Here is an 18,595-nt window from a genome sequence, read left to right as displayed (position 1 = left end):
TGATGGAATATCTGGCTTCTGAAGTTCTGGAATTTGCAGGAAATATGCTGCTCGCGACAACAAAACGAGTAGAATTATGCCACGTCACTTGCAGTTGGCTACCTGGACTGGTATTTCATCGTGATTCATGATCATACACGAACGGCTTCGTCGAACGCATAGCTGCCGAGGCTTTCCGGCTGGTCCGTTACAACAAGCAGTGCCTGGTTAGCGGTTATCGGTACTCCTATTTACCGAAAAGAGAATTACGTTAGGTGCGTTAGTGCAAGTTTATTATAAGCTAGAGTTATGATAATCAAACAATCGGTCCTTTTAAGGATCACACAACGATTGAAGAGTTTATTATATTTTCTTGCCCAGTTAATACCATAGTAACACAGGCAACGAGGGAAAAGTTGAACTTTTCGCCGTTGTGGACGACCAACAAATGGCGGGAGTAAATTTCTGGTCACGGCCGACATTTTCTGCCACTTCCAAAACGTCTGCAGCTTGTAAATGCTTTATTATCAGTGTTCTTCTTTTGTAACTGCAGAAAAGTTTTGCGCAAATTTTTCAGCTTTTTGAAAACTCGCGCGTACTGTCTACCGATTACCAGAGGAAAAGCACTATTCAACGTAGAAACATATCATTAAAATTTATTTACTTTTTGGTTTAGTGTGACTTCGATTCGTTTTAATAAAATAAATTCAATCAATAGGACACCTTACGAACCGTTACTTTTCAAGAAATGGTGCTTTTCTAGTGGTAGTTAAATCAAAATTTCTCACTTATTTATGTTTACCTACCTAAAAAAAATCATATTTTATTTGTGGTACAGTTACTCTGTACCTGATACATTTATAGGGCTTTATGAAAAGCCTGGCCGATAGCCAGGAGCTGATATGTTTGCGACATTTCAATTCGAAAAAATTAAATTTCGCAGCACGAACGCAATAAATAAAAACAATGTTTACCAACTATTTATTGTTTCAGGTGTAAAAGGTTATATTGCGATTAGCGATAAACATAAAAGAAACTGAGATGCATGAGGTTGTTGTGTTCAGTGAATTGATTGTCGCGCAAAATTCAGCTGCTACGCAAATGTACAATATGTGTCACGAAGTAACGACATCTGTTGTATTCAACAGGGAAACATTGATAGTTTCAAGCATACTCTCACGTATGGCGCATGATGAAACACTTGCGCCAACTTCTGTTATTTATTATGAGCAACTAGAGGCGGTGTCCTATTGATGGATATAACTCCAAAATCGTTTGAGGTTGGAACGTATACAATGTTACTACTTTGATAAACGTAGCGTATGTAGGTTGTATACATGAAGAATCGTATTATTACATACTTGGATACATCCTACTATCGCAACAAAGAGATTTACGTAGTCCTACGTCATCTATGCGGTCGTGTCTTGTGCACAACCCCACAGATTTTTCGAATCTTTCCGTTAATTCAAGGATTGATTGAAGCTTATAACATGGGCAGCTTGCCCGCGATTTCTCTCCCGTTCACCAAAGCTCTTCAGGCCGTTTTAGACGAGTCACGTGGCTTAAGCGCCACCTCTGAAAGAGAACCACTCGCTTGGTTAAGGTTTCCTGGCACGAAACGTAACCTCAGGGCAGATTGTGGAAGATGGCTCCCGAATCGCGTAAAGGAACGGTTGATTTGCACACCTGGTACGTTAATCTACCCGCGTCCAGATGATGCCTATATTACCTTTAGCGAAGACAACGACCGCCTTACCGGTTCTAAGAAGACAGAATCTATAAACAGAACGTTATCCCGCATTTTGTACCTTACTGGACACCGCAGTCTAAAAGTGCGACTGGCACAAAAAGTGCGATAATGCGAATACAGTGAGTGAGAAAGAGAAAGAGTAACAACTGCAATGTTGCTGTTTTGTTTTGTCATATACATTGGCATCTACGGGGTGAAGTGGCTGTCAAATTCATACATTTTCGATGTCCCACGCATAGGTACCAAAATGTTAATTTTGACAAGAACCAAAAAATTTGCTGGAAATTCCCTTTTACCGAGGACCATTTGCAAGTTGCTCTCTTCACTCCTACATGGGAAAGAGATAGCAACACACCATGCCCTTGATTGGCATTAGAAAAAATAATCTGGATTAATCCAGCTACTGCTGCAAAGCACAATATCATCACCGACAAATATCTCCCTATTTTCTCTCCTCGCTTCAGGGTAATAGTGTGACTGTTTTCCGCCAGCCAAGCGGAGAGGAAAAAACCCGATTTAATACATAGTGGTGAAAGGAACCTTTGTTATACGGTCTTACTTGCTATTTGAGATAGAAATCGACACGTCTTCGAAACATAATTCATCTATTGGTTATCGTTGCGTAGTGCGTTGGTTTACATAAAATTTTTGAAAATTGAATAAGTTTCCAAAATTTGAACAAAATAGGAACACTTTTAAATTTTGATAGATCCTTTTTCATGAAATTGCCGAGTAAGGATAAGTAAGTTGTTATTAATCTGAGTAAATGAAAATAAAAGTAAGTTGTAAGTGGAAATCTTATCCTTTAGCATATACATTGTCTAGTAAAGATCTAGTTTATAGGTTTTTGTACTATGCATAGTTTCCTGTAATGCCATTCTATTTGAATCACATCAATAGAGTTTTCTTAAATAATTTTCATCAATTTTTATTAACTCACGCTATTGTATTTTATACAACACGTGTAGGTTTTTCAACGCCATATTGTTATAAAGTTACAAATCGTAGTTTAACTAACGTATATTCTTCAACAAACTTACTGTGAGCAAAATATCATAATTATTCAATGCATTAATAATTTAAATTGTTGGGAAAATTTATGCAGCAAAACTATCAACAAATGTAAAATGATTAAAATGTATCCGTCTGCTGGTAGTCGAGTCAAAATTAGGGTATTTTTTATAATCAAAGTTCCACAGATCCTAAACAAGCAAACATAGAGGTATACTATTTTCAGCAAAGTTGTGTATTTTTACTATTTGTACAATTTTGTTATACATGAAAAAGTCATACAACAATTACAAAAAGAGGAAAAATAGAAAAATTGATTTTACAAATTCATATACAATAAATAAGATATTTCTAGCTTCGCTGCAGAGATAGAAGGTTACTGTCTTTAGCAAAATTTCTTGTAATTATATGCTCTATAACTTTGCAGAACACATCAATGTGTTATATTGACACTGAAGAAAAATATTTTTTTTATTTCACTTTTAGGGGGATTAATCAAAATTTAAATTCCACCAGACGATAGAGCTTTCAATTTCAAGAAACTCTTCCAAAGGTTCGATAAACCTAAAACCAAGTTCTCCCAGTCAAAACTCTAGTGCACACGTTTTCTTTGGTTTGGGGCTATTGTGCGCGCGAGTAATCTATCTATACCTATAAAGAAGGATTTCTGTCTGTCTGTCTGTATGTTCCTTATAGAATCGAAAACTACTGAACCAATCGGCATGAAAATATGCATGTAGAGGTTTTTTGGGGCCAGGAAAGGTTTTAGTGATGGTTAGAAACCCCTCCCCCCACTAAGAGGGGGGGCTCCCATACAAATGAAACACAAATTTCTGCATAACTCGACAACTAATCAAGTAAATACAACAAAATTTGGAATGTGGGTGTTTCCGGTGACAAGAATTTATTCTATGGTAAATTGAGACCCCTCCCCTCTTTATAAGGGGAATTATAACTCCTCTCCTATTTAAAAGGGGGGGCTTCCATACAAATTTCCTCATAACTCGAGAACTAATCAAGCAACTGGAACCAAATTGGTTTTCGAGGGCAAGAATATTTTCTATAGTAAATTAGGACCCCTCCCCACTTTAAGAGGGGGGGCTCCTGTACCAAAGAAACACAATTTTCCTCATAACTCGAGAACTAATCAAGCAAATGGAACCAAATTTGACACGTTGGTGTTTTTGGAGACAAACATTTTTTCTATGATGAACTGGGACCCCTCCTCACTTTAGGAGGGGGGGCTCCTATACAAATGAAATACAAATTTCCTCATAACTCGAGAGCTAATCAAGCAAATGAAACCAAATTTGGCATGTGAAAGTTTTCGAGGGCAAGAACATTTTCTATGGTAAATTAGGACCCCTCCCAACTTTAAGAGGGGGGGCTCCTATACAAACGAAATACAAATTTCCTCATAACTCGAGAGCTAATCAAGCAAATGGAACAAAATTTGGCACGTGGGTGTTTTTGGAGACAAATTTTTTTTCTATGATGAATTGGGACCCCTTCCCACTTTAGGAAGGGGGGCTCCTATACAAATGAAATGCAAATTTCCTCATAACTCTAGAATTAATCAAGCAAATGGAACCAAATATTGCATGTGAAAGTTTTCTAGGGCAAGAATATTTTCTATGGTGAATTAGAACCCCTTCCCACTTCAAGAGGGGGGGCTCCTATACAAACGAAATACAAATTTCCTCATAACTCGAGAACTAATTAAGCAAATGGAACCAAATTTGACACGTGGGTGTTTTTATAGACAACAATTTTTTCTATGATGAACTGGGACCCCTCCTCACTTTAGGACGGAGGGCTCCTGTACAAATGAAATACAAATTTCCTCATAACTCGAGAGCTAATCAAGCAAATGAAACCAAATTTGGCATGTGAAAGTTTTCGAGGGCAAGAATATTTTCTATGGTGAATTAGGACCCCTCCCAACTTTAAGAGGGGGGGCTCCTATACAAACGAAATACAAATTTCCTCATAACTCGAGAACTAATCAAGCAAATGGAACCAAATTTGGCACGTTGGTGTTTTTGGAGACAAAATTTTTTTCTATGATGAATTGGGATCCCTACCCACTTTAGGAGGGGGGGCTCCTATACAAATGAAATACAAATTTCCTCATAACTCGAGAACTAATCAAGCAAATAGAACCAAATTTGGCATGTGGAGGTTTCTGGAGGCAAAAATATTTTCTATGGTGAATTAGGACCCCTCCCAACTTTAAGAGGGGGTGCTTCTACACAAATGAAATACAAATTTCCTCATAATTCGAGAACTAATCAAGCAAATGGAACCATATTTGGCATGTGGGTGTTTTTGGATGCAACCATTTTTTCTATGATGAATTAGGAGCCCTTACCTTTTTAAGAGGGGGGGCTCTCATACAAACGAAATACAAATTTTCTCATAACTCTAGAACTAATCAAGCAAATGGAACCAAATTTATCATGTGGGTGTTTTTGTAGGCAAGAATATTTTCTATGGTATATTTTCTATGGATTTCCCCACTTTAAGAGGGGGTGGGCTCCTATACAAATGAAAAACAAATTTCCTCATAACTCGAGAACTAATCAACCAAATGGAATCAAATTTGACTTGTAAGTGGTTTTGGACGCAAGATTTTTTTCTATGGTGAATTGAGACCCCTCTCTTCTTTAGAAAGCGAGTTATGGCCCATCTCCCCTTTAAGAGGGTGGGCTTCCATACAAATGAAGTGCAAATTTCCTCTTATCTCGAGAACTAATCAATCAAATGGAACCAAATTTGGCATGTGGGAGTTTTAGATGGCAGAAATTTTTTCTATGGTGAATTACGACCCCTTCCCCTTTTAAGAGGGGAGCTCCCATACAAATGAAATTCAAATTTCCTTATAACTTGAGAACTAATCAAGCAAATGGAACCAAATTTGGCATGTGGGAGATTTTGGAGTCTTGAATTCATTTTACGAAAGTTAAAGACCTCTCACCCCTGTGGTAGGGAGATATGGACTCTCATACAAATAAAACAGAAATTTTTGCGAAACTCAAAAACTAATCGAACTCGAGAAATTCGAGACTCTTCCATAAAACATTAGTCAAATCAGACCACAAAAACTATCTATAGTAACACTAGATCATTCAGGACGAGACGGTCGCAAGTGTTGCCGGTGACCCGCCGTCGGAAGCGCCGCCCACTGGGGGGCTTGCAAAATTCGAGATTGTGACAAAGATCATCCGAGATTCATGATTTATGTACAACACAGGTTAATTTGTGGCAATACGAAGTTTGTCGGGTCAGCTAATTGTGTTATAAAAGTTGGCGCGAGTGTTCGAGGGTTAATATCTTTTAAGGGGGCATAGTACTTTTGACGTAGGACTACGTCTTTGTTTGCTATACTGGGACTGGGTAGCACTTTGTGAAAATTAAAATAGAAGTGTAACGTTTGATTGAAAGATTTCAAATGCTAGTAACTACTAAACTACTGAACGAAACTGAATAATTTATATGTCGTTGGATAGATAAAATGACCAGCAATTTTATAGGGTGATAAGAGAACAATTTTAAGGAGGGCGTAAAAGGGGGGTTCCTATACAAATGAAACACAAACTTCCTCAAAACTCGAGAATTAATCAAGCAAATGGAACCAAATTTGGCATGTGGGAGTTTCAGAAGGCAGGATTTCTTTCTAAGGTGTACTGAGACCTCTTCCCCTTCTAAAAGGAGGGGCTCCCATATAAATTAAATACACATTTTCTCATAACTCTAGAACTAATCAAGCAAATAGAACCAAATTTGGAATGTGGGGGTTTCAGACTGGGAAGAATTTTTTCTATGGTAAATTGAGACCCCTCCCCTCTTTAGGAGGTGGGGGGGCTCCTATACAAATAATATACAAATTTCCTCATAACTCGAGTACTAATCTAACGAATGGAATCAAATTTGACATGTGGGGGTTTTTGAAGGTAAGAATTTTTTGTATGGTGTACTGAGACCCCTTCCCCTTCTAAAAGGAGGGGCGGGGGCTCCCATATAAATGAAACACAAATTTCCTCATAACTCTGGAACTAATCAAGCAAATGGAATCAAATTTGGCATGTGGGGGCTTTGGAAGGCAAGAACTTTTTTATGGTCAATTGAGACCTTTTTTAGCAGGGGGGGGGGGGGGGGTGACTCCCATACAAAAAATAAACACATTTCCTCATAATTCGAAAATTAATCAAGCAAAAGGAACTAAATTGTCATGTGGGGGTTTTTCGAGGAAAGATGTTCTTCTATGGCGTACTGAGACTCCTTCTTCTAAGAGGGTTGGCTCCAATACAAATGAAACGTAAATTTCCTCATAACTCGAGGACTAATTAAGCAAATGGAACCAAAATTTGGCATGTGGGGTTTTTGTGGTAGGAGGATAAGGACTCTTATACAAATAAAACAGAAATTTTTGCGTATGTGCCATATTTTCTGCTTTGTAACAAGCGGTAAACTGTAAAAGTAAACTAGTAAAAACTTCTCGAAGCAAAAGACAGTGAATCGACGCCGCTAACTTACGTGCTTGTTGCCATTTATGTCAAAAGAGAAGAACATTCGAATGGCACGTCATATTTGCGATGAACGTGCTTTGGCTTTAATGTTATTTTTAACCAATGGCCCTTTTAAAGGCCTCATGCGAGTTAAAGTAAGATTATTGAAACAAATCAAGCTACGCATAATCATATTCAATACAATAATCCGTGGGCTGGTCATTCAATACCATTTCAACCTTTATGATGCACACAAGTGATTTCTAAAAGAAATCTCTATGTCTGAAAGGTTGCAGGCGTTGTATTTATGCAACCCCGTCCACGTATTTTCATAGCCTGCCATGGCATGAAGAATTGAATCTGAATATTTCACTCTTCTCTTTTAAACATTCACTTAAACAACAGCACTCACAGATTCTTATAAACATACATATGCCAGAAATGCAGTTTACTTTATTCTTTGATCTGATGATCTGATATAGTCCTACGTCACCCTTTCGTACAACCCTTAGGGCTGTATACCTTGTAGTTTTTACACCATATTTTTTGCCTTATTTCAAATATTTTTTCGGGTTTATTGCTTGCTAAACATTGCACTTTATACTAATATTTGCAGTTTTGTTTGCATATGTGAACCTCTTTCCCTCTCCCCTACGGCTCCTTGAACATGATCATTCGGAAAAACATGATTTGCGGTACCATGGATTGGCGCTGGGGGGCTTATCCGAATTGAAAAATTCCAAAACGACTTGAAAGTATATTAAATTATCTCGTGTTTGACCCATCCTTCTTTTAAAATTCGAACGCATTACAAAATGGCGGACATTCAAACATAAAAGTAAGGTTTTTAGCCGAAAAAATTGACTTTTAACATTTCTTAAAAATACAAAAATTGTAATATCGAAAAATGGATGGGTCAAACACTAGATAATTTTGTTAGCTTTGAAACAAAAAAAGAATCGTGAGAATTGCTTCAGCCGTTCTTGAGATATTTATGGTACCGACTTTCAAAACCTGGTTTCGAGAAAAACGACGTTGAAGTTTTTATTCGCTGTGTAATCGCTCCAGACATGCGCGGTACAAATAGCTGTAACTTTGTCAATTTTTGGAATTCATCGAAATGACTTGAAACACATATGGTCAAAATGTTAATCTTTCGAAATAATCAATAAAAAAAAATTCGATTTTTATAAATTGAAAAAGTACTATGCCCCCTTAACCGGTGAAACCAATTTTTATGCAATTTTGCATATATATTCGTAGTGTCAAAACCTCTCGTTTGATATTAAAATAATTGAAATTAGGTAAATTTTCTTGGTTAAAATCATTATAAATTATTGTTAATTTTGGTGTGGTGTATACGGTTGCTCATAACTTTCAAATTAAACGTCCAATTAAAAAACCATTCAATAGTGATCTATTAGGATATATTATCTTTCAAATCAGACTAATAGCGCATAAATCGGTTTGGCCATCTCTAAGAAACAGGCAATAATTATTACCTTGTCAAAACAGGCATAACTTTTAAACTACTTGTTTGTTTTCAATTAAAAATTCCTGAACAATTTAGCTTTAATAAGGGCTTTCATTTGAAACTAAGATCGTTGAAATCGGTCATGCAGTTCCGAAGAAACCCGTGTCACGTATTTTTCACATTTTTGCTTATAACTTTTAAACGAAACGTCGTATCACGAAACAACTCAATAGTGATCTACTAGACAATAATACCTTTCAAACAAAAGTAATAGCGAACCATTCGGTTCAGCCATCTCTGAGAAACAGGCGATAGAAAAAATCATTACATACATACACACACACACACACACACACACACACACACACACACACACACACACACACACACACACACACACACACACACACACACACACACACACACACACACACACACACACACACACACACACACACACACACACACACACACACACACACACACACACACACACACACACACACACACACACACACACACACACACACACACACACACACACACACACACACACACACACACACACACACACACACACACACACACACACACACACACACACACACACACACACACACACACACACACACACACACACACACACACACACACACACACACACACACACACACACACACACACACACACACACACACACACACACACACACACACACACACACAGACTTTGCTCAAATCGTCGAACCCTATCGATTGGTATATGTGACTTGGCCCTCCGGATCTCGGATCAATTTCGTGTTTTTCGACCAATTTTTAAACCTTTGTTATAGTATAACAAAGGTAAAACCCGATTTAATCCACCTATTGGTGAAACGAACCTTTGTTATACCACCTCATTTGTCATTTAAGTTAGAATTCGACACGTCTTCGGAACATTATTCAACTTTTATAACACTATGGTAGTTATCATCAATACATGTCTATTTAATATACTGATAGATTTGTATATTTCAAAGGAATCAAAAAATGTCTTCCTTTAATTTGTAATGTGTTCTTTTGAGTTAATGGCGGGGTCGCATTCTGGGTTTGGTTTAAGTTAGAAACTGGCCGTTTTCCTGGATGTATTCGGAACATTCCTAGAACGTGTCCGGCTGTGGCCAATGTAATCCTGGATACTTTATATGACGACAAATGAACTACTTTTTCAATTTTGAATTCTCAAAGATGTCACATGTTGCATTTTAGTTCAATTCAGAAACTGATCCTCGATCCGGAACATTCCCGAACGTAATTTAACAAATAAATTTTTTGTGCAACGTAAGAGCACCACAATCACTAGATAAAATCGCGGACAAGACACTTCTAACTCCTACAAAATGTCTCTCTACGACGTTGCATCGATGATGATACAATAACGACACAGTGATCAGTTGGACATCGGCTCTCGTCCTGAAGATAGGCATATGATGCCTGAAACCGGTCGACGTGTAAGTTAAAAGTAATTTGTTTTATTTTAACATTTTGAAAGAGTTAGAAGTGTCTTGTCCGCGATTGTATCTAGTGATTCCCGAACGTGTTCAGATGTGTCCGAACTTGAACATTTTATACGACTACCAATGGTCTAGTTTTGCAATTTCGAGTACTTGGAGGTGTCGCATGACGGGATTGTTATGATTCAAGGTGCTTCTATGTTCAAGTTTCATATATTCGGGAACTTGTTCCGGACATATATTCGGAACCGTACATCCGATCTAAATCTAAATATCTAAATTGTGACGCTTTCCGATATCGCAATTTTTCAATTTTCGCTGCATTTTTTAAAAAAATCGTTACACTTCGCAACCAGTAAGAGGTAGATAGTTGCTATGTATAGCAAAGTTGCTTATTTTACTGTGTTCTACAACTTTTGTAGAGACACTGTACTTTTTTGGACGCATCTAAAAAAACAAAAATTTGTAACACCCTAATATAGGTAGATTTACGGTCACTCTAATAGTGTAGAAAGTTGCGCCATATTTTTTAAATAAACTCTTCCAAAGACACACCACCTGGAAAATTAAGCATTTTTGCGCAAGAGCACATGATCGCGTTTTTTCTATTTGGTTCATATCAGTAAAGTTTGCTTAAATAATTTCATCAATGTTTTTCAAATAACTTTTGACTGCTAAGGCCAATTCTAATAAAATTTAGTAGATATGTTCACAGCGTTAAGGCCTCCCGTTTGATACTAAGATAATTGAAATCTGATTAATTATCTGGTTAAAATCGTTATGAATAATTGTAAATTTTATTATGCTGTGCACGACTGCTCATAACTTTCAAATTAAACATCCAATCAAAAAACAAATCAATAATGATCTATGAGGCTATATTACCTACCAAATGAGACTAATAGCGCATAAATCGGTTTAGCCATCTCTGAGAAACGTTCGACTAATTGACACCTTGAAAAAGCACATTTTTAAGCATAACTTTTGAACTGCTCGATTGTTTTCAATAAAACTCTCCCAAAAAATTTGCAGTAGCAAGAGCCTGCATTTGATACTAAAATTGTTGAAATCGGTTGAACAGTTCCGGAGAAAATCATGTTTACATTTTTGCTTATAACTTTTAAACAAAACGTCGGACCGCAAAACAGTTCAATAGTGATCTACAAGGTACCTTTTAAATAAGCGTAATAGCAAACGAATCGATTCAGCCATCTCCGAGAAACAGATTCTATTGTTAGGCCTAACTCTTGTTATCTCTTTCCCCCTTTTCCTACAGTGCGGTCTCTCTCGGCTCGTTCTGAAAATAGATGCAGAACGGCACAAAGGTCTATTCCTTTACTTTTGGAGCTCGTTCTTCGAGCGGCAAGATTTCAGAAGGTGTGCGTGTGGTTGAGTCTTTAAATTTACGTTCACGTTTACTCACGGTACCGTTCAACCAGCTCAGTCAGTGAGGTCAGTTGTTTTCTGGCTGCTGCTGTTGACAATAAACCAAGTAGCTGGCAGGCAGCCATGTTTTCGATGCCAACATGTTAGCGTTAGTGTAAACGAGAAATCATATATTCACCACTCTTCACACAAGTTAGCTCTTCAGCTGTCAGTGGGGCCCACGACTCCTGAGCCCGCCTGATGTTAGCTCTCGTCAACGCAAAGCAAACGAGATAAAGGTGCCAGTTAGCTGCAATAAATGGTGTCGACCGTTGCAATGATGGCGTCGTCGCGATGGCGTTGACCAGCGTGTTCGGCAATGTGGTGCTACGATGGCGACGCGGCAGTGCTGAGCCGTTGCACTAGCGAGGGTTGAGCGTTCCAGAATAAAGCGAAGCGCGTGGTTCATTCGGCGATGCTTTTCGATGGCGTTGTGAAGTGGTACCACTTAGGTGTCGCTAGAAGCGGGTTGGCAGAAAACGGTCGCAGCAAAAAAACAATCTGACAAAAGAAGCCGTCGACGGCTGTCGGCGCCTTTAAGTATTTTTGCCAGCACACACCTTTTTCAAAATAATCTTACCTTTTTGTCTGTCATACAACACACGAAAAAGCGTCCGTAGACGAAGGACCGCACTGCCCAAGCTTTCGACCGCACTAGCTGATTCTTCTACGTAATTAACAAAAAGGAACTTTGTTACCATCAACATTTAAGCTTTTTCGCATTTAAATAAAACTTACAAAGTAACGTACGCGTAACTACTAAAATACCGCTAGTCTCTTCCACGATCTGGATCGAAATGAAAGAGTAGAAATTTGGCATTCGAATTCTTTTCACGGAAGTACGTTTTCTTTTGAGAACGACTCTTCAACGTTCGTGTCTTTCTAAATGCTTGGTGACATCATCCCGTTCTTTCACATGTCGGTTCAATCGCGCTTCCCTCCTTTTGCACGATTCGGTTTTGGTGAGACGGAACTAGTGGACAAGTTTTGAAAAGCGCTGAATTTTGAACGCAACAGAGATATTTGAATACAAGCGTCGGACTAAAACGTTATTTCTGCAGTTTCGAACAGTGAGCGTAAGTGGCGTTTGCTGCGTAAAAATTGCAGAATGATGACCATGCTACAAGCTGTATCGTCAATAGAAACACAAAATAATTAGTATTTTTTTTTGAAACGATGATTCTACAATTGATGAAGGGACGGTAAGGGAAAGTAATGAAGAAGGATTTTTTGGGAATGGAGGGGAAAAGTGGAAAGGAGGGGGGGGGTAATAGGTAGCTACGCTTAACAAGTTGTCGCTGTGACTCCTATTTTTTGTCCAATGCTGGAAGGTGCATGGGTCGAACCAAGCTATAATTAGAAATTATAACCGGATTTGAACCCACAACACCTGCCAGGGCGTGTGGCTCGCTGGTATCCGTGTACCTTTGAACCATAGAGGCGCTGGACAAAAGAAGTCTGCACAACCCCCCTTATTAACGTAGCGACATGGGTTGGGCTATTTTTAGACACAAATTGTGCCTCTTCCTCCACCTACTGTAGAAACCGCCGACCGAGAAGTTTTAATCTAACTTGTTTTTACTTTCAGGACGACGACAGTATGCAGGCCCTTACGACTTGCAAGCTAGGAAGACCCGCGCTGAGAAACGCGGACTAACACGCTTTCGGACGAACAACGTCACACGCAGTACCTTCCTTTCCACTCTTTCCCCTCCATTCCCAAAAAATCCTTCATTACTTTCCCTTACTGTCCCTTCATCAATGGTAGAATCATCGTTTCAAAAAAAAAAAATATTAATAAATGCCTGACCGCATTTCAAGGTCATGACTAAAATAGCGAGTTTGGTCAACAAAATAATAAATTTTGCTGTTTTCCTTGTTTTTGCAAGTTTAAAGTTTTATAACTTTTTTTCGCGCACAGCGGAAGATTATGAAATCAAAATCTGGAACAGGTCAAAGTGTTGCCGAGTCCTAGGAAAAACAATGGAAAAGAGGTTTTGCCGTGGAAATATATTAAATACCTAGCGGTATATCGTCAAAAGGCGGCCGTGGGCACCAAAGGGTTAATCTGCATTTAATTTTAATATGCCGAGGAAATATAGTGGCCGAAAAAAATGCCGGGAGCTTTAATAGCCCCTTAGAAATGAAAGCTAGTTCCGCCAATGGTTAATTGTCAAGTAAGACAGTTTATATGTAGTCTATATGTATACATAATTACCTTTGTAATGCGACGGCTGAGCCAAGACCTAGCACAAACATCATAAAGAAAAACAGGACGGAAAACAGCTGAAAATGGAAAAATCATGTTATATAAGTCATTCCTTCTCAAGTGATTACACAGGTTGTAATCGACAATCTACAATTTCAAACAAATTCGGTATAATGGCTTTTAATTTAATTTCCTAAAGTTTTGTACGTATTGATCTGAAAGAGAGAGGAGCCAGCTGAGTTTGTTGTGTGTATCGAACTGTCGGGTGAAACCGGGTAAGAACTGTAACTGTGAACTGCCCTAGTTTGATTGAATAAAACAGGGGAAGTATTTATTTGCTATGAAATGTCTAACCCCTCGCAAACCCAAACATGCTGACTTGATTTAAATGTTGCTATTTGAATTTTCTGCATCAAATGTAAGAAGAAGAAAACGAAAACAATCAATCTGTCACTGAGTTGGCTTCTCCCTCTCAGGTACTGATCGATCCCCTTAATAGTAGAGAGTAAATTTGAATTGCGATACTAAACTACAGTACTCTGAGAATAATTTGATATTCGTTCAAATGAAACTATTAGGCCGTATGCAGGGATGGTTCGATCACTTTGACTCAATTTTGATTCATTTGACAGTACCGTCTTAATGGGGCCAAATATGACAAAGTTAGATATGGGACATTTGAAGAACAGGTTATTATCTATAATTTTACTGAATAATGCTTTGCTGTATCTTTTGTAGTTACGGTGCTACAATGCTAGTATCTTATTAGTGACTAAAAGAACGTTCATTTAGTCACTGATGAGTTACTAGCGTTGTAGCACCGTAACTACAAATGATAGATCAAAACTTTGTTCAGAAAAATTGTAGATTAGAACTAGTTCTACAAATGTCCCATATATAACATTGTTATATTTGGCTCGGCTGATACGGTACTGTCAAATGAATCAAAATTGAGCCAAAGTGATCTAATCAAACTCTCCCAGAAGATTTTTTTCTTTTCTCTCGCTTGGCGCATTTTCACGGGAAGGGTAAAGCAAACGGTTTCAATCATACGGCCTATATCTCGTACACATTTTAGTTTATGCAATTTAAATTTTTCCTCTACATGTGGAAAATAGTTTAATTTAATTAGAACATTTAGACATTAAATCGGTTGTATACTTTAATAAGATGCTTATATATACAGGGAGTTAGCTAACTCGGTGCAAATATTTCAGGGGACAATAGAGGACCATATTTGAAGAAAAAAATCCTGCGCATACGATCAAATCTGAATTGTTACAGAGTTATTAAACAGTTTTAGTTTTCAATTCTGTATGCCTTAAATTAACTTTAGTATAAAAATTATGCTACCTAGCTCAATTCGGTCACTTTTATTCGAAAGTTAAGAAAATTTTGTACTGAAAATTGCTTTTAAACCTTCTGCTTCTGCGTCGAAGTAGTGTCTTCGTATAACCCCTTTTTTAGTATGAAACGTGGTATTAGAAATTGTTAAGAGTGCTAATAGTATATTTCTTCATTTACAGCCTAAGTTAATAGTTAATTGCTTCGATAGCATAATGATACAAAGTTCTGTCGAGTGATAATCAAATAAAATTGAAGGTAGCAATTAGTCATTATTCTTTCGAATAAATTAATTAAGAAATTCTGTTGAACGCAGACGGTAGGTTCCGGACTGTAGTCCTTTTTGGAACACGAATGCGACCATAAACGAAACGGACGGGAGTTAAACCGAACGTCCGACCGGCATTCGGCGCAGCCGCAGTGCCACGTAGCGTCCGTCAACACACGCTACGCTTCCAGAGAATCGACCGACATTTGAATTCGACTGCATTGGGTATTTCGCATCGATCTACCCCTGGGCGGCCCAAGCTGCTAGTGATTCGCTAAACGCAGGCACTAACATCGCATGATCGCACCCAGCTAGTTCATCGGAACCGCTCCCAGCATAAACTGCCGGCCTCTAGGTAAACCCTGCGCGCAGGTACGTGTGTCTGTGATATGGCCATACACAATTGAAATTAAGCACCGAATGAACCACGAACAAGTACAAGGCGAAACGATTGAAGTGTTGGCTTTAGATGTGTCGCGGTGTTATCTTTGCCTAGCCGGCTCAATGTTTACCTGACTGTCGGAATGAAAATCATAGCCGGGCAACTCGACACGACCGGTGGTGTGTCCCTTTCAGGAGAGTGGCGCATAAGCCACCGAGTTAACAAACCCGATTGGTCAGGCCAACCGAGCGGCTACAATCTGTGCATGTCATTGATCGCGTGGTTTGTGAATGTTGGATTAGGGGGAAGCAAATATATTGTATTAACAATATATTATCATATCAATATATATCATTCTTCAATCTGTGTCCGATGTGCCCGGGTAAAATCTGTTGTAGAGAAACCGACAACTTTATATACACAAATGACACAAATTACTTGACAAAGAAAATATTTGCATACGTTCTGTCCTGAGGATGAAGGGATACCCTTCGAAACGTCGACAATAAACGAAATATAAATATTTTCGCACGAAACCCGTGACCAAAAGCCAGTACCACATCTATATTAACAATATAGTTCACTTCGCAAAATCCCATATATATTCGAAGAGACGCAAAAGTAACACCCTCTTGCGGACAAAAAGGTGACTAAAAACTTTTTGTAATAAAAAATGTTAAGCGTGTAACCACAGATAACAGACATCCAAGCTAGGCTTGGACCGTGTGTAAAAACTTGCAACGGTTTTTCGCAAGTGGCAATAAGCAGTATGGTGGCACTGCGATCACCTAAAATGTTCATTCGAAGACATGAGCGCAAAAGCAATTTGAAGCCTGCTCACACTAACACAAAATCCTATATAGCTGGGGGCCCTAGTGTATATTAAAAGAAATCGACACCCGCTCGCTCATACAGGAAACCCCATAAGGTACACATTTGCGACTACGATGCTACACCCTACACGATCTCTTGTATACATATTCGAGACTACGAAGTTGCTGATATTTGTTTGGTTTTTGTAAGAAAAAAAGAGAAGGAAGTATTTTTGCTATTGTTTTCCCACAAGTTTTGACAATTCGGCATGGGTTTTCGTGTAAGTGCGAACAGGCTTGAAAATTTCATTCACTTTTGTAGTCACGAATTCGCGTTGAAAGCAGTAAAAGAGATTTCGTGGCTGCTCGCACTTACAGGAAACCTCGTAACGAACTGTCAACGTGTGAGTAACGAAAAAATCAAAAATATACTTCCCTCTTTTTTTCTCACGCCTGAACAATATCAGCAAAACCGCGAATCATCGATGTTTAGCTTATTAGCGAGAAAAAAAACAGAAGGAAATATTTTACTTTTGACATCACGCACGCATTGCCAATCCACAATGAGATTTCGTGTGAGTGCGAAAAGAATTGAACATCCTTTTTTAGTTTCGCGGAAGAGCCTGCTCGCACTTGCACGAAATCTTAAACGGGAAGATAAACAAAAGGAAAAAATATTTCCTTCCTTTTTTGTCATGAACAAACCTCAAAATATCAGCAACACTTTGCAGAGCTGCCAGATATTTTTTAAAAGAATTATTCTTTATCGAATTTTAACGCCGAATCACGGAAACAATGATTTTGTGCATTCTGTTTCATCTATTTGGATTTATATTGATTTCTAATATAAACATATCTTTTAACCATGCCGTATTTATAATATATGTGTACAATATGTGGTAAGCTGAAAAAAGCGGGATATCTGGCAGCTCTGCCCAACACCAGCTGCAGGTATCGCAAGCGGGCGCTTCAATCACTTAAGAGAATGCAAGTGGCAATAAGCAGTTAGATGTCGCTAGAGTCATTTTACACACGGTTTACGAAGCTTTTTGTTCTAGCTTGGATGTCTGTTATCTGTGGTGTAACCTAGACATAAGAAAAAGGAGCGGTAGATAGAATGTGCTATCTCTAACGGTATGACGTCATTCTTCTAGATTGTAACTGGCAGAGGTGGGCACAATTCCGCTAATCCGCTAACAGCTAATTAGCTCAGCTAACATTTTGGTTAGCGGTTAGCGTTTTCGCTAATTTTTATAACCGTTAGCGTTTTTGTTAGCTTCCGCTAAATTTATGTACCGCTAAATAAACCGCTAACTTTTTTTTGGCAGAAGGAAAATTTGTGAGAAATATCACACAGGCTTCGGTTGAAGGGTTCCAAATTCCAAACTTTTGTACGTACTTTACCAGCCAAGAGCCAGGGTGGCTCTTACCGTATCAAGAATTCCTCTCCATTGTACTTCTGGGGTGACATTGCGATTCTCGTTTCGAGTGATTTTGGTTCGTTTCGCCCGTTCGTTTAACGTGGTCGAAACGAACCAAAATCACTCGAAACGAGAATCGCAATGTCACCCCTGGGTCCTGGGCTACTCGTTTCCAAATCGTTACGCGTCTCGGCACATGCAAGTCGGCTTCAACCTGGTCAAGCCATCTAACTCGTTTGGCCCCTCTATTCCTGGTGCCAGTGGGGCTCTTGTAGAGAACAGATTTTACTGCACAATCGTTCGGTATCCTTGCGATGTGACCGGCCCACAGTAGTCTCCCAACTTTTTCCAAATAGTGACTACAACTCATGGTGCATACGCCTATGCCACTCTCCGCTATCCGTTTGTACTCCGCCAAAAATAGTTCGCAATACCTTTCGTTCAAATACGGCAAGTGCACTTCCGTAAACAAAGTTGCTGTCTCAAGTCCGTAGAGGACTACTTTTGTACGCGGGCT

The 18,595-nt window shown here is 38.7% G+C and overlaps 1 protein-coding gene across 1 annotated transcript in view; it reads right to left on the bottom strand.

Annotated features, from left to right (window-relative positions):
• Positions 1 to 18,595, bottom strand: part of LOC128745831 (sodium-dependent nutrient amino acid transporter 1) — a 321,231-nt gene that overhangs the window by 56,109 nt on the left and 246,527 nt on the right. Inside the window, exon 8 of the mRNA XM_053842903.1 lies at positions 13,861 to 13,928. Coding sequence (XP_053698878.1) covers positions 13,861 to 13,928 — 68 coding nt within the window. The remainder of the gene's footprint in view (positions 1 to 13,860; positions 13,929 to 18,595) is intronic.

This window comes from Sabethes cyaneus, chromosome 1 (assembly GCF_943734655.1).
Source record: "Sabethes cyaneus chromosome 1, idSabCyanKW18_F2, whole genome shotgun sequence".
In the NCBI taxonomy this organism is placed as follows: Eukaryota; Metazoa; Arthropoda; class Insecta; order Diptera; family Culicidae; genus Sabethes; species Sabethes cyaneus.
Note: the sequence above shows the minus strand (reverse complement) of the source record. Positions and strands in the feature narration are given on the sequence as shown.